This window comes from Prionailurus bengalensis, chromosome C2 (assembly GCF_016509475.1).
Source record: "Prionailurus bengalensis isolate Pbe53 chromosome C2, Fcat_Pben_1.1_paternal_pri, whole genome shotgun sequence".
Classification (NCBI taxonomy): Eukaryota; Metazoa; Chordata; class Mammalia; order Carnivora; family Felidae; genus Prionailurus; species Prionailurus bengalensis.
The window spans coordinates 128,007,252-128,033,415 of NC_057350.1; the positions used below are offsets into that span (position 1 = coordinate 128,007,252).

The 26,164-nt window shown below is 37.6% G+C and overlaps 1 protein-coding gene across 3 annotated transcripts in view; it reads right to left on the reverse strand.

Moving 5' to 3' along the window:
• PPP2R3A (protein phosphatase 2 regulatory subunit B''alpha) overlaps nt 1-26,164 on the reverse strand; it is a 201,788-nt gene that overhangs the window by 121,322 nt on the left and 54,302 nt on the right. The window contains exon 1 of one of the 3 annotated variants that reach the window (XM_043595341.1): nt 611-1,086. The exons of the other annotated variants lie outside the window; for them this stretch is intronic. Within the exon in view, the coding sequence (XP_043451276.1) occupies nt 611-742 (132 nt within the window). The 5' untranslated portion in view covers nt 743-1,086. Of the gene's footprint in view, nt 1-610; nt 1,087-26,164 lie in introns of those variants that run through there. 3 annotated transcript variants of the gene reach the window in all.

Below are 26,164 nucleotides of genomic sequence, written 5' to 3' on the forward strand. Positions count from 1 at the left end.
AAACACCGGCCCTATGGGTATAAGCAAGTAAGCATGGGTTCCACAAAGTTGTCATCACAGGCAGAAATGACTTACTATCACAGCGTGCTGAGGGAGGACAACCCAGAAATTAATTGCCATCCTTTGCTACCCACATATATTATATCAAACCCACACAACTGTCTATATATATAACTAGTTCTTCCTTCAAAAAAAAAAAAAGAGAGATAACCAGGACTGATACTTTAAAAACAATTCATTACAGATGTAAGTATGTTAATACAAACATAGTTTATCGATTCAAAGTGCCAACAAGAAATTCTAATTTCTCAGAGATTTCTATTAAAATTTGTAAACTGTAAAATATTTGTTAAGGTGTATTTATTGTCTCTAAAACTAGATTCCCTCTCTACAAGAGAAAAATGTGAGTACTGTACTTCAGGTCCAGAAGGTCTATTTTTAAACCTGTTGGAATCTCTCTACAAATAGCTTTCTGCAAATAGCTGAATAGAGGACACAGATTAATTCCTTGCTCTAATATCAAGTGAGCTGTAAAATTATTTGTAAGTTAGTTCACTGGGTGGTTTTATTAGTAATAAAAATATTTTAAAAAAACACCTAAGTTCCAAACCTGTGTCTGCTGAAATGACTTCAGCCGCTTCTTAAACCTTGATGGGAGAACAAAATCACAGCCCCTTGCCAGGAAAGCTAACTCTCCCCTTAAATCCGGGTCCCTTCGTAGAGATGTTTCCTTGATCATCATCTTTGAAAAGTGGATGTTTACTTAGCAACTGTCCAGCACACTTCTGAAGATAGTCAGATTTAGTAAGTTGTCAATCTCGTCAGGTAGAAAGGTATTTTCTTCTTATCTCCAAAAGAAATTAAGTTCAAGCATTGTGCTCTCCCAGTCTCCAGGGACCACAATCCATGCTTGTACTGACATGCAGCTGGTTCCCAAATATAGCCAGTGGCTCCCAATACCTGCTCATAATTTTCAAGTTAGAAACACGCCTGCAATGGGCTTGTTGCTCCTTATGGATAGCTTTGTGTCAAACTGACCTGCACATGTTGAGAATACAGAGCCTTCTGGGAAAGGAAGCAAGCACCCACTACTCTAGCACCAAAGTTAGAAACATTACAGTTGGACCTAAAAATAGCGACTTCTCACATAATGCTAACTTCTTAAACTCAGAGTATATGAGGTGTCAATCCATGTAAATCAGTTTCTCTTCAAACTATTAGAAAAAGAACATGTAAAGCTTTTTTGGTTTTGCTATTTGGTATTTTTTGAAAAAAGAACAAGCTGCACTTCAAATTTGAATCTATAATTTTAAGAATAGTTTTTTATTTCTTATTTGAAGGGAAGCAAATATCCCAAGCCCTCTAGGTATATCCAGTTAAAATATGGAGAAAAACAAACTTCCATCCTGAAATGTTAATACAGAAAGATCTGTTGGTCTTGTATTTTAAAATTAAATCATTTTTTCCTGGCTTGTGTGTAGAAAACTATCTTAGTTATCTAATATACTTTTTTGGAAGTGATTCTGGATCTGGGCACATTTGAAATTTATTGTCAAAATATTGGTTAAGAAAGTGGAACAACTGAAGGGCTCCTGGCTGGCTTAGTCAGTTAAGCATCTGACTCTTGATTTTGACCCAGGTCATGATCTCATGGGTTCATGACTTGAGACCTCCATTGGGCTTTGAGCTGAAAGCGAGAAACCTGTTTGGGATTCTCATTCTCTCTCTCTCCTCCCCACTCCGGCTCCTTCTCTCTCTCTCAAAATAAAGAAATACACATAAAAAGAAAAAGTGGGAGCGCCTGAGTGGCTCAGTCGGTTAAGCATCCGACTTCAGCTCAGGTCATGATCTTGCTGTTCAGGGGTTTGAGCCCCACACGGGGCTTTGTGCTGACAGCTTGGAGCCTGGAGCCTGCTTCGGAATCTGTGTCTCCCTCTCCCTCTGCCCCTCCCACGCTCACACTCTGTCTCTTCTTCTCTCTCATAAACATTAAAAAAATTTTTTTAAAAAGTAGAACAATTGCATGCCATAAGAAAGCAGCTTTAGATACATGTGAGTGAAGCCTAGCTATGATAAAGGTACAAAAAAATGATCAAATGGCAATGACATATGTCTTGAATTTGTGAGACATTCTTTTTCAAGGACCTTTAAAGAAATCGCAAATTTTTAAAATACTCTATTATTTTATTATATACTAAATATCTGCCTTAGTCATTTACAAATAAATCTTCAAATATCCTCTTCAATATTTATTTTCAATCACATTGTTCAATCAATATTTATTTTCTATTTCTAGAAAATATAAACCAAATATCACCAAATAACCCCCTAAACCAAAAATAGCTCACAGAGCTCACAACTGTCTTCTCCTAAACTTTTGTCTAATTTAGTGGGAATTAAATTCTTTGGATTTCCACTGTTTCCTACAACTTATCTTTTTTCTTGATTTCCTTTCAAGAAAATTGTATTTTCTTGATACAATACAAGAGTATTGTATTCTGACAATACTCGATAATGTGTACATTGGGCTTAAAAGTCTAAACCTGTGGTTTTCAAATTTTTTTCTTTCAAGCTGTGGGAATCCTCCACTCATACAAAATCATATATGAAAGCTTTCAATATATAGTATGGCTGACAGAAGATTACAACTGAAATCATTAGTCTAATGCTTTAACTTGGGCCCTTCATTCCCCGCCCCCCCCCCCCCCCCCCCCCCGTTTCCTATCACTGGGCTTACATGTTAACTCTGAGCTCTCCAGTGTTCTGTGATTTTTTTTCCTATACTCTTATACTCTTGCCTAGAATGATCTTTTCCTTCATTATTTACCTCCAAATTAAAACATCAAAAAAAGTGTGTTGTGAATGGCACTAGGTCTTGGACTTATGATTTAACACTTTTTCAAATAACCACATCTTAAATTACATTCCCTCTGTTCTTCCCAGCAGCAATGTGTGGCCTTAGAGGGGTGGCTTTTCTTCCCTTTCCTGAGAATGCTCCTCCTCAGATGATATATACTCTAACCACCCTTCAAAATCCAATTCAAATTTTACCTATTTCATGAAAGCTTCCCTATGTAAGCCCTCTTACTACAATTCTCTTAATGAAATAGCATTACCCTTAAATGACCTCCACTTAACCTATTCTCTGGGTTAGTCAATGATCTCCATTTCTCCTTTATTATTATTATTTTTAATGTTTATTTTTGAGAGAGAGAAACAGAGCACGTGTGGGGGAGGGGCAGAAAGAGAGAGAGAGAGAGAGAGAGAGAGACAGAGACAGAGAATCCAAAGCAGGCTCCAGGCTCTAAACTGTCAGCACAGAGCCCAACGCAGGGCTCAAATTCAGGAACCATGAGATCATGACCTGAGCTGAAGTCAGACACTTAATCTACTGAGCCACCCAGGCGCCCCCATTTCTCCTTTAAAAGGGAGAACCCAACACCTGGAACACAGTGATTCATGGCTAACAGTTTCTGTTATGCTCTCATATATCTTATCGCAGTAGTTGAGTTGTATGCTTATTAAGAGTTGGTTGTGCTTGTACCCATTTGTTTATACTGGTTGTAATTTTTACAGTAATTATTCAATTCAATTACATGTTACATAAATTAATGAAATGTGACTGTGTAAAAAAAAAAGTTTCTAAAATTTCTAAAATTGAAAATAAAACCTCTAAGTTGAACTGTTTTATAGATTCAGTAAAGGCAAACTATTACTAAAATTTTTTTGCTGTAAAATTAGGTGGAGGTGAGATAAAGAACAAAATCATTAAAATTGAGAAGGAGTCCATATTGGAATTGCTTCACTACTAACTTAAGTTCCTTTGTCACTTTAAAGAAGCTGAAGCTGAAAATCAATCAATAAATGTACTGAGTGTGATTTATTAAAGAAAGATGTCATGGGGGGCGCCTGGGTGGCTCAGTCGGTTAAGCGGCTGACTTCGGCTCAGGTCACGATCTCGCGGTCCGTGAGTTTGAGCCCCACGTCGGGCTCTGTGCAGACGGCTCAGAGCCTGGAGCCTGTTTCAGATTCTGTGTCTCCCTCTCTCTGACCCTCCCCCATTCATGCTCTGTCCTCTCTGTCTCAAAAATAAATAAATGTTAAAAAAATTAAAAAAAAAAAAAAAAAAAAAAGAAAGATGTCATGCAACTTCAACTTCCAATCATAACACTCAAAGAAAAGGCTTTGGCCCTCTATCAAAAGATGTGAATAAATTGTTTTGAGTTAAAAAAAATGTTTAATATATACATGCTTTATAGTACATACCCATAGAATGTGTGATACTCTACTGAGTAACTATCAATCCCAATAATGTTCAGGTAAAAAGTGCTTCTATTGCAGTATTTTATAATCTGAGAATTATTTTCCAAAGAATGTAAACTCTTGAGGGTAAGGTCAATTTTATAGTCACTCAACAAACATTTTTCTAGCCATTTATTATATGCAGACACTTTGCTGGGTACTGAGAGTATGGAGATAATAAATAAATGGTCTCTTCTTTTCCTTACCATACCTAGTACAATGCTGGTTTGGAGCAAAGGACAACAAATATTTCATTTCATTCACTTCCCATAAATCTCTGAAGTTTCAAAGTCAGAACAGTGGTTAAAAGCCTGCTCTGTGACATTTTCTAAAAAATTTTTTTAATTAAAAAAAATTTTTTTAAGTTTATTTATTTTAACAGAGAGAGCAGAGGAGGGGCAGAGAGAGAGGGAGAGAAAGAATCCCAGGCAGGTTCCATGCTGTCAGCGCAGAGCCTGATGTGGGGCTTGAACTCATGAACCATGAGATCATGACCTGAGCTGCAACCAAGAGTTGGATGCTTAACCAACTGAGCCACCCAGGTACCTCTTGTTTTAAATTTTTTTAATGTTTCTTTACTTTTGAGAGAGAGAGACAGAGAATGAGCAAGGGAGGGGCAGAGAGAGAGGGAGACATAGAATACAAAGCAGGCTCCAGGCACTGAACTGTCAGCACAGAGCCCAATGTGGGGCTCGAGCCCATGAACCGTGAGATCATGACCTAAGGCGAAGTTGGATGCTCAACCAACTGAGCCACCCAGGTGCCCCTCTGCTACACTCTTAAGTAAGAAAACATTTCTCCATATCTTTTGATGAAGTGAGCTCTCCTGTTTTTATTTACTCAACTGCTTTACAAAGAAATCAGAGGGAGAAAAGACCAGGCCCTTCAAAGGGCTTAGGAAAGAACTGGTCTGTATCAAGGAGTTATTGATGGGAAAAGACTACCATGAAGTATTTGTGTTTGTATGGAAGTATACGTGCTTGATTCTAGAAAGGATCTCAGAATGTGTTAGTCTTAAAACTTCTTAGTTTCGACAAGTATATAATCGGAAAACAGTTGCGAAGAACATGGTTTTTAGAGTGACCTCTTCTTTACTGGGAAATGATCAAGTATCAGGAATTTCACTACAAAACAAGGCTTATGATCTACTCTATCTTCTCTACCTTGATCATGGGGCTGGGTGTTTCTGGGTGAGAGGTTTCCCTTGGAGGGACTAACCAGAATGAAGAAGAATAGAAAACTATTAATATGTAGTTTACAAATCCAGTTTGAAACCACAGCAAGGTTGGAACTGTGGGCAATTATAATGGAAAGAGTCAACTGTAATGGTCTTCCCAATGTCCTTCTGGAATAAATCAGGAGATCTTTTCTCCTGCCTTCTGCAGCATATATGAAGTCCATCCGAACAAGATACCTAGCTAACAGTATGTGTTTCCTAAACAGTTACCTGAATCTCTTCTTGACCTGTAGACTATTCATGAACATACCCTGTCTGAAGACAAAGGTTTGTCCTGACTGGACAATGTGCTCAACCTGGGTCTTCAAGGCCACTGTGTTAAGAAAGCTTGACCAGAGCATGAAAAAGACTCATACTCTTTTGTGGGGATGACTGGGATCCATCACTTGATACCTCAAAATCCAGCATCTAGGCTGGGGTTCCTTTCTTGCCTTTATATTTGTTCCCCCAGAGCAAACGTGATTGAGCAAGGATGAAAATCTTTCTCAAGGAGAACCAGCTGGGGTGGGTTCCTGGCTACAGGGTTTTACAAGTTCCCTGGCAGAGTTAGATGGAAGAGGCTGGCCTCTGCTAACACCCTAAAAAGCGAAGGGTTTTTTTGTTTTGTTTTGTTTTAAAGAATAGCCTTCTAAGAAAATCAAGAAAAGGTACTCCCTTACGATGTTCTGAAAGGACCTACAGAATTGAGAAGTCAGTCTTGAAAGAGCCTGTGCCCTCAAGGAAGGGGAGACTGGGAAGGACAGAGAAGAATAAAGCTGTGTGTGACACCCAACACATTACATTTTTGTAGAACTCATTCTTTGACGCTTAATCTGAAACTCAGGATTGGTTTTCTAGAGCTTTCTGAATTCTAATTCCTGCCCTTCCCCTTTTAGTGAAGACAATAGTGGTACATAATATTAATTCTCTCTCTGGAAAGAATCAGCTCTAAGGGATGTTTAAAAAAAATGGGTGGATTAAACAGGACAGTGACAAATCTGAACAATTTCCTGAAGAAGCAAATCACTTATTTTGACTTGTATAAAACTGCTAAACAGTTAATACAGTGTGTTGTGCCAAAATAAGTCTAGTCTCTATTTTATAAACAAAGTTGTAAAGTCATTCACCAGCCTCAGCTGAACATGGCTATGAAGACTGAGATGATACCATCAACCAAGAGTGAAGAAGGCCTGTGGGGTAAACCAGGCAGCAAAGCTGGGAAAATCTGAGTGACAGAAATACATAGCACAGCAAGCCTGGGAAGTAAGCTCAGTTGTGCTGAGTAATAGAATAAGGTTGAGAAATACAGTAGAGTCACTGTGAAGTGACACCAAAGATTCTGCTCAGAAGATACTATAGGAAAAAAAAAAGTTACATATTAAAGAGAAAGTTTTGCTTCATCAGGAGGGTACTTCTGATTCAAAAAAGGAAGCTAGCTGACTGTTTTGAAAAATTTTAAAATACTAAGTCAAAAGACTTTTTTTCTCTGTCCACACAAAAACTTGTACATAAATGTTCACAGCAGAGTTATTCATAATAGCCAAAAAAGTGGAAAACAACCTCAATGTCCATTAGCTGATGAAGGGATAAACAAAATGTGGTATACTCATACCATGGAATATTATTTAACCATTAAAAGGAATGAAGCATTGACACATGCTACATGATGAACCTTGAAAACAGAATGCTAAGTGAAAAAGCCAGATACAAAAGACCATGCATATAGCGTAAGATTCCATTTACGTGAAATGTTCAGAATAGACAAATCAAGAGAGACACAAAGTAGATTAGTGGCTGTCAGAGGCTGAGGGGAGGAGGGAATGAGGACTAACTACTAATGAATACAGGTTTTTGGGGGCTGATGAAAATGTTCTGGAATTAGTGCTGATGGTTGCACAGTCTTGTTGAATATATTAAAACCTACTGAATTATGCACTTTAAAAGGGTGAATTTTATACTATGCGAATTATATCTTGAAAAAAGAGTTCCTCAACTTGGCTCTAATTGGCAGAGTAGTTAAAAGAGGTAATAACTTGGAATCATAGACTTTGTTTAAAATACCATTGCAAATAAGCTTTAAAAGAAGAAATTGATTATAAGCTAATTAGTTAATTACTCTTAATCTTAAATTTTTATGTCCTTCTCCTTTAGGCTCTAACTTGGTGATTTCTCATTGTTTAATAGCTTGTTTCGTGTTAGTAATGTTATTTTACTCTTAAAGAATGGACACTAAAGTGGGGAAAGAAGGTTGGTGGCAGTATCTATGGCATCTTTGCTACTGGCCTGATCCTTGAGCCTTAACTTCATAGGATGCAGCAAACTAGGAGATCTAGTAAGCATTTTGTGTCTTCTTTCAGTTGACTCCAAATGACAGGAACATATTTCATGACTAATAACAGAAAGAACCTACAAATCTAATATTCTGCCTCTTGGTATTCCTATTACTTGGGGGCAGATGTTCTTCTAGGATCTGGGGCAAGGAGAGATAATTAAGAGTCTAAAATTATTAGGCATAATAATTCTTGGATCACTAGAATTTCTAGTTCCTAGAGTTCTCTATCCTCCTTCGTCTGCTTTTCTTCTTTCCCTCTTTCAGGAATTACTTCAATTAGATTGCTTATTATAAAGCACAAGAATTCATTTTAGCCTATATTAGAAAACTGAAGTTAGAAGGAATAGAAGGTCTGCAATCCACTGACACTACCATGTTACCTGTCAATGAACACAGAGTGACAGAACTATAAAATACCTTGCCCCAGTGTCTTTGGGGTGGGTGTGTGTGTGTGAGAGAGAGTGGGGTGGGGTAGGGGGAGACTTCTCAGTAATTTTGGGTGAAGGCTGAATTCGCACATGTCAAATGAGAAGGCTATCACTGATGGTCAAAACTCTAGTGTTGAGTATTATATTGCAAATATAACAGCTGATGGAGCTGTGCTTCTTGGATGCCACAGTGCCTTTTAGATGTCTTGTTTTAAAGACGGGAGAATTGCAGCATGTTTATCTGCTTAGGGAAGACCTAGTAAAGGGGAAAAATTGATGAATGCAGGAGGGAAAAAAAAGGACCAATCAAGGAGGAGAGTCCCTCAGTTAATAGGAGAGGATGGACCTATAGCACAAGTACAGAGGTTGGTCTTACATAGGTGCTCAGATCATTCACGTATAGTAACAAAAAAAAAGGGAGAGAGTATATGGGTATTGATATGGCTAGGTAGCTGGCTAAAGTTCTCCCCTCTGATTGCTTCAGTTTTCTTAGTAAAATAGCAAATAAGGTCATTAACTAAGGGCAAGAATGGAAGAAGAGATGTTCAAAAAGAGAGAAGGTATGAGTCATTTACAGAGTGGTAAAGTGAGGGATTAGGGAGCTGTAGTAGGACTGCTAGACAGTACTAAAGGCCTGTTGGAGGTTTGTGGCCATGAATTTAATGCAAAGACCACTCGGTTTTATTGTGTGATTTTTCTCAAGCCAAGGTTAGCTGCACAAATAAAAGCTCAAAATAGAGAACACAACTTAACCCAAGCTGTAGTTTCCCAGGTGAGTGCCATGAAATGAGGGTAAGGCAAAGAAGTAGACAGTATATTCAGCAGAGTGATTTTAATGATGAACTATGGCAGTAGCTCTCAAACAAGATCATGCACCAGAATTACCTGAAGGGCTTGTTAAACCACGATTGTTGGGCCCCATCCTCAGAGTTTCAATTTAGGGCTGGGGCCTGAAAATCTGCATTTCCATCAGATTTGATGTGATGCTGATGCTCTTTGATGGGAGTCATTCTTTTTAAACCACTGACATAAACACAGAAGCAGAGAATGAGTAGGTGAAGGACGGGACAAGCTCACTGGAGAGATCAAGGAACTGAAAAGCTTGTGTGTATTGGATGCTTTATCTACTGAAAACTCACAACAATTGCAGCAAAAATAGTATTGCAAAGTGTCATAGAGCCAAGACAGAAAATCTTCAAGAAATAAGGGAAATGTCCTAGGAGTAGAAGATGAGTGCAATTAGGAGGGGTAGTGGGGGGTGAGTCTGATGACATTAGTTCAAAGTTGGAGGGGATAGTTTCAGGGAGTTAGAAAAAAGAATAGTCCAGAAGCAGCAATAAAAGGCAAGAACATTCACTGCCCCTCCAGACCCAATGGAGGGGTGGTGAACTGGGAAAGAAAAAATACCAACATTTCACATGGCTATCCTTGGGGAGAGATGGATGTCAGTTAAAACAAGGAGGTAAAGGGAATGTTTAGAAAGAGTTTGATGGCATAAGAGATTCTGCCAGTGAATGAGTTCAAGAGGGAATGGGGAAAAGATTTCATGAGCCGGGAGGGTTGGACATGGACCGAGAAAAGAGGGTGTACAAGAAGAGAGTGAGGAGGAGAGTGACAATTGGATTCCTCGACTTCTTCTGGTAACTGGTGTAAACAGGGATGAAGAGCCTATCAGATTAGCCCTGATGGTCTTAGAGAGGAGTGAAGCTGTTGAGTGTTGGGCAGACCTGTGAGGGAGGCAAGAGGGCTTAACAGGAGCAAGCTGAGTCCTGGAAGCTCCTTTTCACTCCTGCCAAGGGTGGTGTGGAGGTTGTGGAGGGACTACACTCATCAGGAGCGCCTGGATATCTGACTCTCAAATTTTACTAGAATTCTAGGGGAACATGCATAATTTGAAGCACGTTTACTCCCAACTTTTTTGTGTGCACACAAACATATTAATAAAAAGGGATCACACTGATACATCTGTCTTGCAATTTACCTTTTTTTTTTAAGTTCCAGCAGGGCTTGAACTCATGACCCTGAGATCAAGACCTGAGCTGAGATCAAGGGTTGGGATACTTAACTGACTAAGCCACCCAGGTGCCCCTACAATTTACACATTTTTAATCATCTATTTTATCTTGACCATTTTTCTACATCAGTATATATGTATCTACCATTTTTTTTTTTTTTTTTTTTTTGGATACAGGTGGGGACATATCCAAGACAGCTGATGTTGATTAGTTAGAAAAAATGGAGATTCAAGATGACCTGACCTCAAAAGCCACTAAAGGTGGAGTGGGAAATACAGGTTGAACTCATTCTGCAAATTCGTATTTGCCACTGGCCAGATCCCATTACTTTTATTAATCTATACTGTGATTAAATGAAATAGGAGGGAAGATGGTTTCCAACTGTATTGCTGAGTGTTTTTATTTCTTCTTAAAAAAAATTTTTTTTTTTAACGTTTATTCATTTTTGAGAGACAGAGCATGAGTGGGGAAGGGGCAGAGAGAGGGAGACACAGAATCTGAAGCAGGCTCCAGGCTCTGAGCTGTCAGCACAGAGACTGATGCAGGGCTCGAACTCACCAACTGTGAGATCCTGACCTGAGCTGAGTCGGACGCTCAACCGACTGAGCCACCCAGGCACCCCTGAGTGTTTTTATTTCTATCCAAACGCTGAACCAAAGAAACCATTAGTACCTATAAAGCTAGGGGAGAAGACACATTTTCCCTCAATGATAGGACTGGTTAATCTCAATGGAGGCATGGATATCAACCCGGAAAGTAAAGAGAGGGAAGCATTTATTCTAAATGCTCCAGAATAAACTTTTAGTAAGGTTCCCAAAGTGAGCTTTGCTATATTTTAAAGTTTATTTTCATAATTATTATGCATTTAAATATATATACAAAATTACACAATATCTAAACTTTGAGAAAACCAAAATGTTAGATCATTACCCTAGGAAGGCCCTTTAATTCTTCTGGAATGATATCTCAGAAACAAATTCCTGATCAGGGTCAGAAGAGAGCAGAGTTCTAGTAACAGCACAAATCCTGCCCAACTTTCTCTGACCTTCTTGGGCATCCCAACAAAAACAAAACAAACCAACAACAAAAAACCCCACTCGTACTGATAAACGAAATGGCCTGAAAAATTATTTCTCAACCTAAATTCAGGGAGAAGAAGACGGGAATGGGAAATAACAATGGGAAAAGGACAATGAGACGTGTAAGTATTGCTTAAAGAGCAAGGATAAACTTTTGGAATTTAAACAGCTAGTATGGAGGTTCTAAAATAGAGCCTGGTGGTGCAATGGTGAACAAGAAAGCACTCTCTCCTCAATATGCCTACAGTCTATAATCAAGAGATTTCCAACCTGCAGTAAAGGGAAATGGCCTATACTCTTATGGGATTTTCCCCTATTGCCAGGAAAGGTGATGGGACCTTCCCCAAAACACTACAGATTTTTAGGTGTTAAAAGCTAGAGAAATTAAAGAGGCCAGAGGCTGAATGAGATATTGAGCCTTGCTGAGGTAGTGTCCTCGTGTCCTAGGATGATACTAGGACCTGACCTCAGGTCCTCTTGCATCCCTCCTTGGGAATCAAAGGACAGAGAAAGAGCTGGCATTCAGGCAAGAGGGCAGTGTCCTTTTGAGAAGGAGGCAAAGCAGGCAAGCAATAATTCAATTTGATTATTCATTCACTTATTTATTCATTCAACAAATAGTTATGTAATGCTACTATTTGTTAAATAAAGGCAAACAGAAGCTAGTGGCTCAAACACAAAAACCTGAGGGGGAATCACAAATCTCAAATCTCTCTGAAAATTCCTATTTTAATATTCAATTTTTTTTAGGTGTACATTTGGGAGCTGGAGATCACATTTTTGGAGGCTGAAGTGGAAAAAGAGAAGGCAATGTATGAATTGTCAGATAGATTACTTGCTTAAATTCTGACTCTAAAACTGGAAACCTGATAGCAAACAGGTCCCACCCTCTTACCCTTTATCTTATTAGTGTGGATTCTACTAACTGGGAATTCAAAACAATATAAGCAGACCAACCTGATATTTCCCTTCATACTCTCTCAGAAGGAAGTTTTGATAAACCAATTTTGGTCACCCTTGATCAAGATTAGGCTACTACAGAGCTTAGGTTTGACAGAAATAATGGCTTCATGATTTACCCATCTAGTCTTCCTTGAGACCAAATGCTTACATATGTAAGACAGATGGAAAGGATTAAGGTACGTTTTGATATCTTAGAATGGAATGGAATAGAATGGAACTGGTCTAAGTCACTATGAGAAATAGACCTCTAATCTTAGTATCATGGACACTGTAATACACCAAGAACTAGGACCTTAAGTAAATTAGTTGAATAAGAGTAAGGTATTCATATCCAAATCCAATCTCCTTCAGGGAAACTTCCTTGAATTCCACAAGTGGGATGTATCTCTCCCTCCTGGGAGTTCCTATAGTACTTCATTTGTCTCTTATGTAATCTATTCTTTCTACTTTGCCTCACAGTAAATAGCTCACCTCCCCTATTAGATTGTGGGCTCCACAAAGGGTTGTCCTGTCTGATTCATTTTTATCTCCTACTGTGTGCTGTACATACTTATGCTAGTTTTAGCATTTTAAAGTATTTTAGCAACCTCCATTTTGCATATCAATTCTGTATTAACTATGTTGAAATAAATTTCTGGCCCAAGACAGAGCCACTCCTGCCTGGGTGCCATGTAAGCAAACTAAAACTTAGATAACATATCCCTGTAAATGCTCTGTTTGACCAGAAACACAGTATATTCACAGTGCCATCCCTCCAAAGCTAAGCCACCTCTGGGCCTCCTCACCCCAGACAAATTGACTATGTGGCCCCAGTCAATCAGATGTTTTCTACTTGCCTCTTCCTTGTTCTTTATTCTATAAAAAGCTTTTTGCTTTATGTCCCATTTTGCAGTTCTCCAAAAGGAGACTGTCCACAAAGTGTGTAAGTTTGTTTATATTACCTAAATCTTCTTCTTTAATAATTTTTTAAGTTTTTGGTGACAAGGAATGAGATCTCAAGTTGACTGCTATCTGTCTATGGCACAAGTCATACTGGCAAGGCACCTGCTTAACGCTTTGAGTTTACTGTTCCTCTCATCGTTACTGTGAGCTGGGGTAAGTCACTCAGATTTGAGCTCCACTCCCTTGTGTCCATCTCTCTGGTCCAAACAAACTTTATTTAAAAAGTATATATGTTTATATTGTTTCTGGAAAAGGTTTTGGGGTAGTTATATTAGGAGTCCACAATGGGTGGCAGCTGTTAGGGAACTCACAAAGCTTCGAGGCAAGTTCACAGCATAAGCTGCTGGGGGACTTGGGAAAATAAGAGAAGAAATTCTGTTTTGATCATCAAAATAAAAATCTAAGTAGACACAAGTCAGACCATTAAGAGTCATCAGGGTGTCCACCAATATGAAGAAATCTTCTGGTGAAAGGAACACTCAATCTACTGCCAATGCGAATCTCAGAAACTAAACCCACAAAACTGGTGGGCACAGGGCAAGCACTTAAAACCTGTTAGAGCACGCATCACTTAACTCTAAGACTCTTGTGCTAGGAGAAGTTGGTCATGGCAAAGGTTAGATTGACCTTGGGTCACCTGCCAACCTCAAGAAAACTGCAACAAGGTATACTGTAAAACACCAAAAAGTAGCCAATCCAGCAGCACATCCCTCTCAGGTACTAATTTGGCACCAAGAGACCCAAGATTAGCGAAATAAATGGGATCCTCAAGTTTCAAAGAATTAAGCATGCAACCTTTCAACACACCTGCTTATTTTATGTCTAAGAACTGTGATCCTAGAAGCTGCAGGTATTTACAAAAATGGCAACATCTTACAAAGACAACCTAGAATTACATTGGCCATTATGGGAGGCATTCCAATTAGACAATCATTCATTTAAGAAGTTCACTTAAAAACAAGGGTTCTCAAATCAAACAAACAGAAGGGGATACCTATTTCAAGTGAGAGCCTCCAAAAGACTTCAAAATTCCAAAACAGCTCCACCGAAAGGTTCACTGCAAAAGGCTAATGAAAAATTAAAGACACGAGAAGTACCTAAACACTAGAAGACTGAAGTAACTCCTACTGCTCCCCTCTATCCTTTATTTGAAAACTTTCTGGTATTCCTGTGTCTGGATGGTCTTTGCACTCTGGAGAGAATATAAGAGGGTAAACAAAAGTCCCCCAAATTAGTGGCCTTAAAACTGCAATGGATCCAAGGCCAGAAACCTAAAAGTTTGGGCCTCTCCCATTATATCCTTATAGGGATCCATCATGAAAACAGTGGCCCAGAAATTGATGTCTCATTTGCAATCAATGGGAATGGGAAAAAAGACAGTTTTCAGAGGTCTTGTCAAATTTTCCACACCAATTCAAATGCCTCCATATCTGCTGCTGAAAGAGAATTCCCATATAGGCCCCTCCCAGAGTTAATGGGACTCTGAGGGATCCTCTGGTAAACTGCCACCAATTATTCCCTTAAGCCTCTAAGGGGAAACTAAAATTAAAGAAAAAACTTGCCAAATTCTAGTAGATACTAGGACTACACTCAACTTTAAACCCCATTTGCTCTTGAGCCTGCAGATAAGAAAGATCTTAGGAAAACTGGCAGAAGCCAGCAAACGGTGAGAATTCTTACCATAGTCAGTTCTGGATCTCTGTAGTGCTCAGTCAAGAAAAGAAGGTCAAATTTTACTCTGTCCCCTCCTTTCTAAATGCATACTCTTGTGAATTTGGTTTTGGGGTGTCTGTTGGTTATTGATTCCTTCTCTCCCAGGGACAGGTATTTCCTTCTTGTCTTGTTGTCTTCAGAACTTGGCTTAGCTTTCTGCCTGCCTTGCACACAGAGGTTATCTGTTATTGTGTATGCAAGCAGGTCAATCGTCAGATTGGAAGCCCAATGAATGGCTGTAAAAAATATGGGTTGCACGCCATTTGTGGCTAGGGTCCTACCAACTGCTGCCAGCTCTTAGGGGGAACTGTCTTTCTTTTGGTTATCTTTGGAAGTGGCTCTGGATCTTAGGAGGGTACTATCTTTTGCACCCTCTCGGGGATGTGTCTCGCATCCAAGGGGTTGTTTAGTACAACCAGAAATATTTACTGTTTGATCCAGATGAAACCTGATAAGATATTTGAAAAGATTTTTTAAGTAGTTCTATGGTCAGAAGTTGGCCAAACTGAGGGGCACCTGGGTGGCTTGGTCAAGTGTCTGACTTCAGCTCAGGTCATGGGAGTTTGACTCCCACATCGGGCTCTGTCAGCACAGAGCCTGGATCACGCTTCAGATTCTGTGTCTCCCTCTCTCTCTACCCCTGCCCCTCCCCTGCTCACACTCTGTTTCTCTCTCTCTCTCTCAAAAATGAACATTTAAAAAAAAAAAAAAAGAGGCTGGCCAAATTGGAAGCTGATGTTTAGAGCCAGATAGAACTTTTTCTTTAGATCTTCTCCCCTAGGCTAAATGAAACTATGTATCCGGAAGGGAAGGAAAACATTCCAAAGAGGAAAACAGCTCTAAATCTAGAACACAGAAATCTTTTGATTTGTAGCTTAGTTGAAGATATCCCTAATACAAAGTAGCAAAATGACGATAACATAGTTGGATGGGTAAGTCAACACATTAACATCATCTGGGTTACAACCTGCTTCCTTTAAAGATTGAAGAAGGCAACTGTCCTACAAATGAAATCTTTCTAACAACAGAAAAAGTCCACCTATCTTTTTTTTTTAAATTTTAAATGTTTTTATTTAATTTTGAGAGCAAGCAAGCAAGTGAGCAAGTGGGGAAGGGGCAGAGAGAAAGGGAGACACAGAATCTGAAGCAGGCTCCAGGCTCAGAGCTGTCAGCACAGAGCCCAATGTGGGGCTCTACCCCATGAACCATGAGATCATGGCCTGAGCTGAAGTGGGATGCTCAACCAACTGAGCCACCCAGGTGCCCCTCTTTCTTTTTCTTTTTTTTTTTTTTTTAACCAATCTTCAAACCTCCCATATTCATCTCAAAAGGCTTGAGTGTACTGTAAAAATTCTGGCCTTAGGAACCAGAAGTCCTTCTTGTAGGAACTTGCATTCTTTTTCTGTGCCTTTGAAAAATATATGTTCTACCTGGTCTTCTCTAGGAGCCAAGGTAATTCTTAACAGAAGGAAAGAAAAAAAGAGGAAGGGCTATTTAGAAACTAGGTGGATGAAAAATCTTAAAAGTCTTCTCCATAAATATTAGTAAGCTATCTGTGCAGAAAACCTTAAAACTTATCCCTTCTGCCAGAAACACAATTGGATCCAATTGTTCTTTTATAAACTAGCGAGTTTTGCATTATCATCCCTGTCTCATGGCTAAAATTTTAAAGCAAAACCTGTAAGATCTCTATTTGTGTCTATTTGTATGTTTATGTATGTCTATGGTTATATGTTATAGATGGTTGATATTTTTCTACCTCCAGATAGTACTGCCAAAATTAATTTGTAAAGAAGCTCTACTGGCTTAAAATTTTTTAAGTGTTTATATGAATCAAGTATATATTCTCAGAAATACAGAAACTAACCCAAATGTTTTTCAAGTTCACGTAATCCAGGATAATCTCTGGGAAGAAAAACTAATTTAAGTTTGTTGGTTTAACTGAAACAGGCTTGTCTTTAGGACTATTAATATTAAATATAATGCAGTCATACAACTTTTATTCTTCCTAAGTTTACTAAAAGTCAAAAGAGCTCATGTTCTCTCTGTTGCAGAATCTGTCAGCAAGAAAGACAACTTAAGATGATGGTTAAATGGTTAATGCCTCATTAAAGTGTCATGTAATCTTAACATAATTGTTAAGAACAAGTAAGTTAAACAGATGTAAGCAAAAGTTTATAAATGGACTTTACAGCAATAATTATGCTCTATAGTATGCCTACTTAAAAACAGTGTCCAAAATATTTTTGGTAACTTGAAACCTTAAAATTATACTGAATTAAGTTAAATTATGGCTATTCATTTAATATGGAGATCATTTCCAAGTAAGATAAATTAATGAAACATCAATTACTGAACACAAGTTTATCTACTTTTGGCTTCCTTTTACACAGTAACTAAAATAATTGGGTTTGTTAGTAAACACATTTTGTGCCACACTGAAATTTTACTAGGAGGAAGCATATACTTCTAGAAATTATGAAATGTTTTTATAAATTTGCTAGTCCATAGTCCATTACTGGTTGCTTCTTAGTTTTCACTAGCAATTAAGGTTCTAAAGGTTAAGAATTTTAATTAATATACACAATGAGAACTACTGAAATATAAGGGTAAAAGAAAAACAATTGTATATTAAAAACTGGTAAGGAAAGTAGAAAGTGTTTTTTTAGATAGGGTATGAAGGACATGAATTTTTGTTTTTTGCTTTTTTGGCAAGAGAAAAAAAGTAATTTTGTTCAAAAGTAAAATAACTGTTCCAGAATAAGAAAAAAAAAAAAATAGGACAAAATCTGAATGGATATAAAAAAAAAAGTCATGGAAAGTGTGTGGAAAGGAATCCTGACAAAAGAACTTTACATGTGGTTAAGCTGGCTAAGATTGGAATGGATTTATTTAAGTTAAAAAAGTGAGTTTAAAAAAAAAAAAGAGTTTTAATATCTTTGATGCACTGATGCAAATTAGATTTTGGTTTTCTCTCTGTTAAAAGAAAGTGTTTTCTTAGATTAATAGTCTGCTCTTAATAAAAAAAAAAAATTGTAAACAAGGGTTTTTCTTTCCTTTTTAAGTAATCTACCTTGTCAGCAAAGATTTTTTGTCTTACCAAAATAATTTACTATGTTTCACACTGTCTTTATCAGGTCTTTGATTACTTAAGAAAACCCAATCTTCTCAATATTAAAAGGGCCAAGTTTTGTTCACAACTGTGAACCTTATGTATTTATCTTTAAATTTTTCTATTGTCACTTTGCTTAAATAGACAAGTATTATTTCATAATGAACTGTGATCTTATTTATTTTAATGTTCAAACCTTATGACATTTTGAAAACTTTCCAAAACCAAATTCTAAATGGAGTTTTTTTGTTTTGTTTTAACCTCAAAATGACTGTAAAATTTGCCAAAGGCCCTGGAAAATCCAAAGGGACTTGTCTCTTACCTTGTAAAAAAGAGATGTTAAATTAATTGGGTTTATTTGGTATGTTAAATCACACAGGAAACATTTTCAAATGTGGTAATAATAAACCTTCTTAGGTTGTATTTGTATGGTTGCATGCTATTAATATAAGTGTTCTAGATTTTATTAAATTCCTAAAAATCTGATATGTCCTGGTATAATATTACCAGTCATAATTCCAGTTACCTTAGAATGTCGTATGTCACAGAAATAATCAAATTTCCTGGTCAATTCTAGTATAAAGGATTCTCATCAGATCTTTAATCATGGGCATTTTTAAGTCTTTTGTAATTTACGGATAGTTATTGTTTTACTCTGATGCTTTTGCAAAGGTGAGATTCAGGGAAAGGGCCTTACCAAGTACTCTCAACCACCAACACCACCGCCAAATTACACAAGGTATCAAACCTTGGGTGACTACTTCACAACTGAGGAAAAATCTACCCAACATCTGGTCCTATGCAAATGCCAGAGACCTCAAAATCCAACTGACTAGGAAATAGCTGACATGGAGTTAGACTGCTTCCTCCCAAGACATCAGATCAAGAATGTTTCTTCCTTCTCTCTTTGATCTTTTGCCTAAATCTCACAAGAGTGATTCTTTGCCCAACCTTGTCCTTGTCTAAACCTGAAAAGATAATGCCATGTTCACGTATTTCAGGCCACTGCTAAGTGGTAATCCAACCTCCACCCACCTGTTGAATTTGCAAAGATGCTGGTGATCCTGTAGTTCTCTCTGTCCATTACAGTTTGCTCCCTGATTTCCAGTGCCTCAGTTTTTCTGAAACAAGCTCACTGGATAAACATTTCTGGGGAAGTGGAGACACAGTTACACAAAATACATAAACAGGTTAACTGGCTTAAAGAATATCTCCACTTTGGGGATCATTTCTTGACTCATTTGATATTAGCTGGTTTGCATTATGGGTACCCTGGCTCATTTGTGCTGTCCAAACCATGGGATTGTTTTGTTGCTAATTATTATTATTACTATATTGCATTCATATATTATTATAATAATTATCTCCCTAATATACTTCATATTCTCCAAAGTTTAAATACATGTGGAGAGCCACTGACCAGCTGACAGATGGTGTCTCTCAGACTGGAATGACAAAAGAGAACAGAAGAACATAACCAGCTCCTAGAATAAAAGCCTGACATCATCTCTTTTGAAAACTACATGGAGACCTGAAGAGGCGATGGTAACTCAGAGTCATGCTAAGACTGATATTTTTGATGAAGCCTCTAGAATGGTCAAGAGGATGATCAAATGGAGGACTTTGGAAATAAATTTTTAAGCCCAAGACGGAGCTGTTCCTGCCAGGAATGCCACCTGGCAAAGCAAAACTTAGATAACTTGTGTCCCTGTAAAAGCTCTACCTGACCAGAAATGTAGTATACGCACACAGTCAAGTCTTCAACGCCAAGCCAACTGTGGGCCTTCTCAACCTAGACAAGGTTGATTGTGTGGCCCTCGCCAATCAGATGTTTTCCATTTGGCTCTTGTTCTTTATTCCCCTATAACATCCTCTTTTTTTTAATTAAAAAAATTTTTTTTCAATGTTTATTTTTGAGAGACAGAGCATGAGCAGGGGTGGGGCAGAGAGAGAGGGAGACACAGAATCAGAAGCAGGCTCCAGGCTCTGAGGTGTCAGCATAGAGCCCGATGCGGGGCTCAAACTCACAGACCATGAGATCATGACCTGAGCCAAAGACGCTTAACCTACTGAGCCACCCAGGCACCCTGATCTTCATTATTGAAATAGGTCCAGCTAACATTCACGCTTGCAATTCTTTGATGGTAGTTTTACTCTTTACTCTTGAAATTAATAAAGTTATTTCTTAAAAACACTGAAATTTTTAATTTGTACTTTTTTAGTAATTCAGACAGTTTTCCCCACAATTAGTTGAAATTTGTAAGGTTTCACTAGACTTAAATATTATAGTGGAGTTTTAAAAAAAATTCTTCCTCTTTCACTGATAAATCCTGCCTCATTCCCTCCATTCTTTTAATTGAGGCAAACAATAATAGAAATTTTTTCCTGGATTTTTTTTTTTTTTACTAAAATTAAGTAAAGATAATTTTCAAGGGAGACTAGGTTTTATTATTTTAACTTGTGAATAACCGCTAACAGGCTATTGCTCCATACAGCTAAAAACAGACCCAAGATGACTGTAATAACATCTGCTGGTGGTAATAAAACACAGAATTAAGGTATCATTTATTATGTGAATTACCAAAGCAGTACAGTTTCTAAGTGTTTTTTAAAAAATTATATTACCTTCTATGTCAAAACATGTCCTCAGTAATTCACTAATCCAAAATAATGAAACTCTCTGAAAGCTCAGGCACATCCCCCTTTCCTTCCTCTATAGGGTGTTCTGTTATTCTTGTTCAACTCATTTTTAGGCCCATCTTCACACCTCAGCTATTCTAGAACCTACAGGGTTGTTTCCTGTCAGTTAAAGGCTTTGTGAAGAAAGCATGTATTAAACCTTCATTTGCCAGTCAATGATATCAATAATTTACCAGTGAGAAAGAGATGAAAAGGAAACTGTTTTAAGTGGGAAAGTCAGAGATGGATCATGACTAGGGAGGAAAGGGGAGAAACGCTATGTAGACCAAAACACATGATGAGAACACATGATGAAGAATTTTGAAACTCTGGGCTTATTTTGCTATTTCTACTGGTATACTATCTGACTATCATCGATAATTAGTTTTTGTTATTGATATTTAATGATGTTTTCAAGACTTCCAATGCCTTTAACAAAATATCACATCAAGAATGGTCTGATATGGTGGAAATAGTATGTCTTAAATTTTCATGTATATATTAAATGTGAATATCTGGGGATCTTGTTAAAATACATATTGATTCACTAAAAAAGAAATCTTTTGATCTATCAAATAATATCTAGATAAGGAGTCAGCAAACTTTTTCTATGAATGTCCAGATAGTAGACATTTCAAGCTTTAAGGTCTCTAACTACTTAACTTAGTAGGTGGAGGAGAAAAGCAGTCAGATCATCTATAAACAAATGGGTGTGGCGTGTTCCAGTAAAACTATTTACAAACATAGGCTGTAGGTCAGATTTAGCCCTTGGACCACAGATTGCTGACTCCTGATCTAGACCAGTATCTAGATACCTCTTTATCAATCCCTCAGTATCATATTAGTATTTTCTATTTGATTATCTCTCCCAATACAGGTTTGAATTAGATTTCTGGACAAAAAAATACTTGGACAATAAATACTGCTTCCTCTTGAGAAATTATTTTGAAATACATGTTAAAATACTAATGACCTATATATAATATCATCAAGTCAATCTTTCTTCTCAGGGATAGTCACCAACGCACCTCCTATATGCCCCATTACATAAAGCTTTTAATTGAAATGTTTTGAACAATTGGTAAATTTTTGCTGTCAAAAGTTAAAAAAAAAAAGAGTTGGGGTGCCTGGGTGGCGCAGTCGGTTAAGTGTCCGACTTCAGCCAGGTCACGATCTTGCGGTCCATGAGTTCGAGCCCCGCGTCGGGCTCTGGGCTGATGGCTCAGAGCCTGGAGCCTGTTTCCGATTCTGTGTCTCCCTCTCTCTCTGCCCCTCCCCCGTTCATGCTCTGTCTCTGTCCCAAAAATAAATAAACGTTGAAAAAAAAATTAAAAAAAAAATAAGAGCCTAATTTAACATTTTTTACTCTTAAAAAAAAAAGTTTTATTCTTTAAAAAAATACTGTGGGACTCCTCTACTTAAAAGCCTTCTTGGGGCATTGGGTGGCTCAATCAGTTAAGCAGCTAACTCTTCATTTTGGCCCAGGTCATGATCATGGTTCGTGAGCTTGAGACCCATGTCTAAATATCCACTGCACTCTCAGCGGGGAGCCTGCTTGGAATTCTCTCTCGCCCTCTCTCTGCCCCTCCCTTGCTTGTGCTCTCTCACAAAACAAATAAATAAACATTAAAAACAAAAGCCTTCTTGGAGTGGCTCTGGGTGGCTCACTCAGTTGAGCATCCGAATTCAGCTTGGGTCATGATCTCACACTCCGTGAGTTCGAGCCCCACGTCGGGCTCTGCGCTGACAGCTCAGAGCCTGGAGCCTGCTTCAGATTCTGTGTCTCCCCCTCTCTCTGCCCCTCCCCTGCTCATGCTCTGTCTCTGTCTCAAAAATAAATAAATAAATAAAAACATTAAAAAAAAATAACAAAAACAAAAGCCTTCTTTAGCTCCCCACTCTAAGAGTTTAGCATGGCACATAGGTCATTCCTAAATTGGCCCCAACCTACCTCTCTGATTTTATTTCCTATTACTGCTTGTTCATGCTCTTCAAGAATAAAAAACATGACAAATAACACTGTAAAAACTTATAGGAGATAAAACACTAACTTCAGGGTAGTGGTTATTTCTGGAATGGGATGTGGAAACTAGGGAGGGGACCTCTAGGATTTCAACTATATCTGAGATGATTTTTGTTTTAAACAATGATGATGATAATACAAATATTAATAAACAAAGATCTGAAGCAAATATGATAAAATGTTAAGATTTGACAAAATAAGTGATAATAAGGAGTGTTTTTTCTATCATTCACTATACTTTTCTATTTGTTTAAAATAGGCATTGACAGGGGCGCCTGGGTGGCTCGGTTGAGTGTCCAACTTCAGCTCAGTGTGATCTAGCGGCTCCTGGGTTCGAGCCCTGCATCAGGCTCTGTGCTGACAGCTCAAAGCCTGGAACCTGCTTTGGATTCTGTGCCTCCCTCTCTCTCTGCCCCTCCCCTGCTCTCGCTTTCTCTCTCTCCCTCTCAAAAATAAACATTAAATTAAAATAAATAAAATGAAATAAAATAAAATAAAATAGGCATTGACAACATACACTCTTGTGGGCCAAATCTGGCCCACTGCCTGTCTTTTAAGGCTTAGAGCTAAGAACAGTTTTACATTATTAAAGGGTTGTTTAAAAAAAACAAAGAAGTCTAAGTGACAGAAGCCTTGTGACCTACAAAGCCTTAGATATTTACATCTGACCCTTTGTAGAAAATATTTACCAACCCTGGTTTAAAATAATTCATAAGAGCCACCTGGGTGGCTCAGTTGGTTGAGCATCCGACTCTTGATTTCAGCTGGGATCATGATCCTGAGTTTGAACCCTGCATCAGGCTCTGTGCTGAGCATGGAGCCTGCTTAGGATTCTCTCTAAAATAATAACAACAACAACAACAATAGTAATAATAATAATTATTATTATAATTAAAATACTAGTCATTTCATTTTAATTGAAATGTGCAAATTATTATTATTATTCATAGGAAGCAAAGAAAGATTTAAAAAAAAGAGAACAAGTAGGAAGGGATCTGAGTCAAGGAAGAATGGTTTTATTTTCTTGTGTTAAGTATCTTCAGGAGTTAAACATTTTATATCACCTTTCTCTTTAAATTAGCTTTTTATGAATTACTTTTTCAACTTTTATCAAGAAATTTCATCAAATTTTATTCTGTCTTATGGTAATGGGACTTATTTAAAAGAGTGATGGGAGACTCTTTTAATAAGATTTGATCTTAGTCAATACTTGTTCAAAAATTGGAAAGCTCATTTAGAGCCCAGTGTGGGATTTTTAGTTAGGTGTGCTTAGATTGGGAGGGTCAGAGGGGACCTGCTCATGAGCTGTCAGCCAGGAACATAGGAGAGGTATTACATGGGACTTATTCTTGGCCTCAGGTTCACATTTTCTACTTTCTTTTCAGATAATTTTTTCTTTTCTCACAGAAGATAATGGGGGAGAAGGGTTAAATAAAATTCAAAACACTTTATTAAGGTAAGTTTCTGGTTATAATGGTTGTGAGATGTTGGAATAGGTCAGTGGAGAAGGTGAACTTTTTTTTTTTTTTTTTTAATGAGCAGACAGGTTACTGAGGGGGAAATAGTGAGATAATATATCTAAATATCTTAGTATGCTTTAGCTTACAAGAACTGTTAGCTCTTATTACCATTCTGAGATTTCTATATAGGTATTTTCTTTATAAAATATTAAGCAAATCACTATTGCCTATGTACATTGAAAGCATTTTCCTCTTATTTTTGTAACTAATTTCCATTTTCTCCTCCCAGCATAGACCAACTTCACTAAAGATATTACCAGTTGTAAATCAATGAATGAGGAGACTCACAGATTTCACAGAAATGCTCAGTGAATGTTTGAGAATATCTAGACCCAAATCATTTCATAACCTTAAGTATGTACGTATAGCTTTAAATTTTAGTGTCGCTGATAACTACAAATGTGCATAGCACAGCCACAAAATAAATACAATGTAAAAATTATTCACCTGATCACAATATTTTTTCCTACTTAAATGAAAATATTAATGAGAATGTTAAAATTAACATTAACTTTTTAACTTGGTCATATATATGCACCTCTGATATCCAATTATTCTTTTTTAAATTTACTATAAAGACACACAAAATGGCATAAAAATAATATAAAAAAGTACTAATGATTCACCACCAGATTATGAAATTACTAACACTACTGAGGTCCCCTGGACATCCTTCCTCAGTTCCATCTCTCTTCTTTCCCCAGAGATTAATCATTGTTCTGAACATTGTATTTGGTGTGTCCAAGTATTTCTTCATAGTTTTTATACAATGACATAACCTCTAAATAATTCACATCATTATTTTACAATTTATTTTGTTAATTTGGATATATGTGCCATATGTCATACATTCACGTGGTAGAGACAATGCTCACTAGGTATATTCTATGTGCTTCCCTGTGTTTCTTAGCTTTTGGGCTGAAATCACTGGACTGTGAGTGGATGGGAAGTGTGTCACATGTGGGAATAAGGCAGTAAAAAGCAACATCTCTTTCTTCCCCATCCTCTGTGAACTTATAAGTCATGTATTCCAGATGGGACAATGGGGCAGCTATAGGAACACAGAGCATCTATCACCCTGGGTCCCTGAGTGAGGTGGAGCAGAACCTACTGCCAACCCATGTTAGACATAGAAAACGAAAAAGAAATAACTGTTGTGCTAAGACATACACACATACACCCAAGGGGGAAGATAACTGCCTTTCAGGAATTATTAAAGCTATACTACCAGTAGCAGGGTAGATTCAAAGCCTTTTGAAAACACTACTATCCTGTGACCCTAGAATGGTATTTATTCCCACTTGCATGAAGAAGCAAATCTCATACACTCTAGTCTTTACCTTCTTTGAAGACCCTATTTTACTAACAACCTTTTCAGACAAGGGCCTACATGTTCATGAACTGTTTCCAGTATGTCAGTTTCATTTTCTCAACTAGATGTTAAAGTCTTTAAGGAATCATGTCCTCTCTTTTTTGGTACCCCACACTGCACTTTATAGTCTACACATGCATATATTGATGCATGGCTGACTGGAAGTATAAGGATTAATATTAAATGCCTAATTTGTGTAAGGCACCTTGCTTGTATTTCACCTAAGTTATCTTGATCCTTATTATTTCCATTACACAGATGAGGATATTAAGGCTAAGTAACTTTCCTTTGGTCACAGAGCTAGAGAGATGAAAGGTGTGAGGAGGGCAATTGAAATGTCTGCCTAACTCTAAAGCCCTTGCTTTTTAGTTCTTTTTTTAACGAACTGAATGAGACCATGCCTAGTGTAAGGCAGGAACTTTAGTAGAATATGAAATGGCTAACACAAATAGTATTTATTCACAAGTT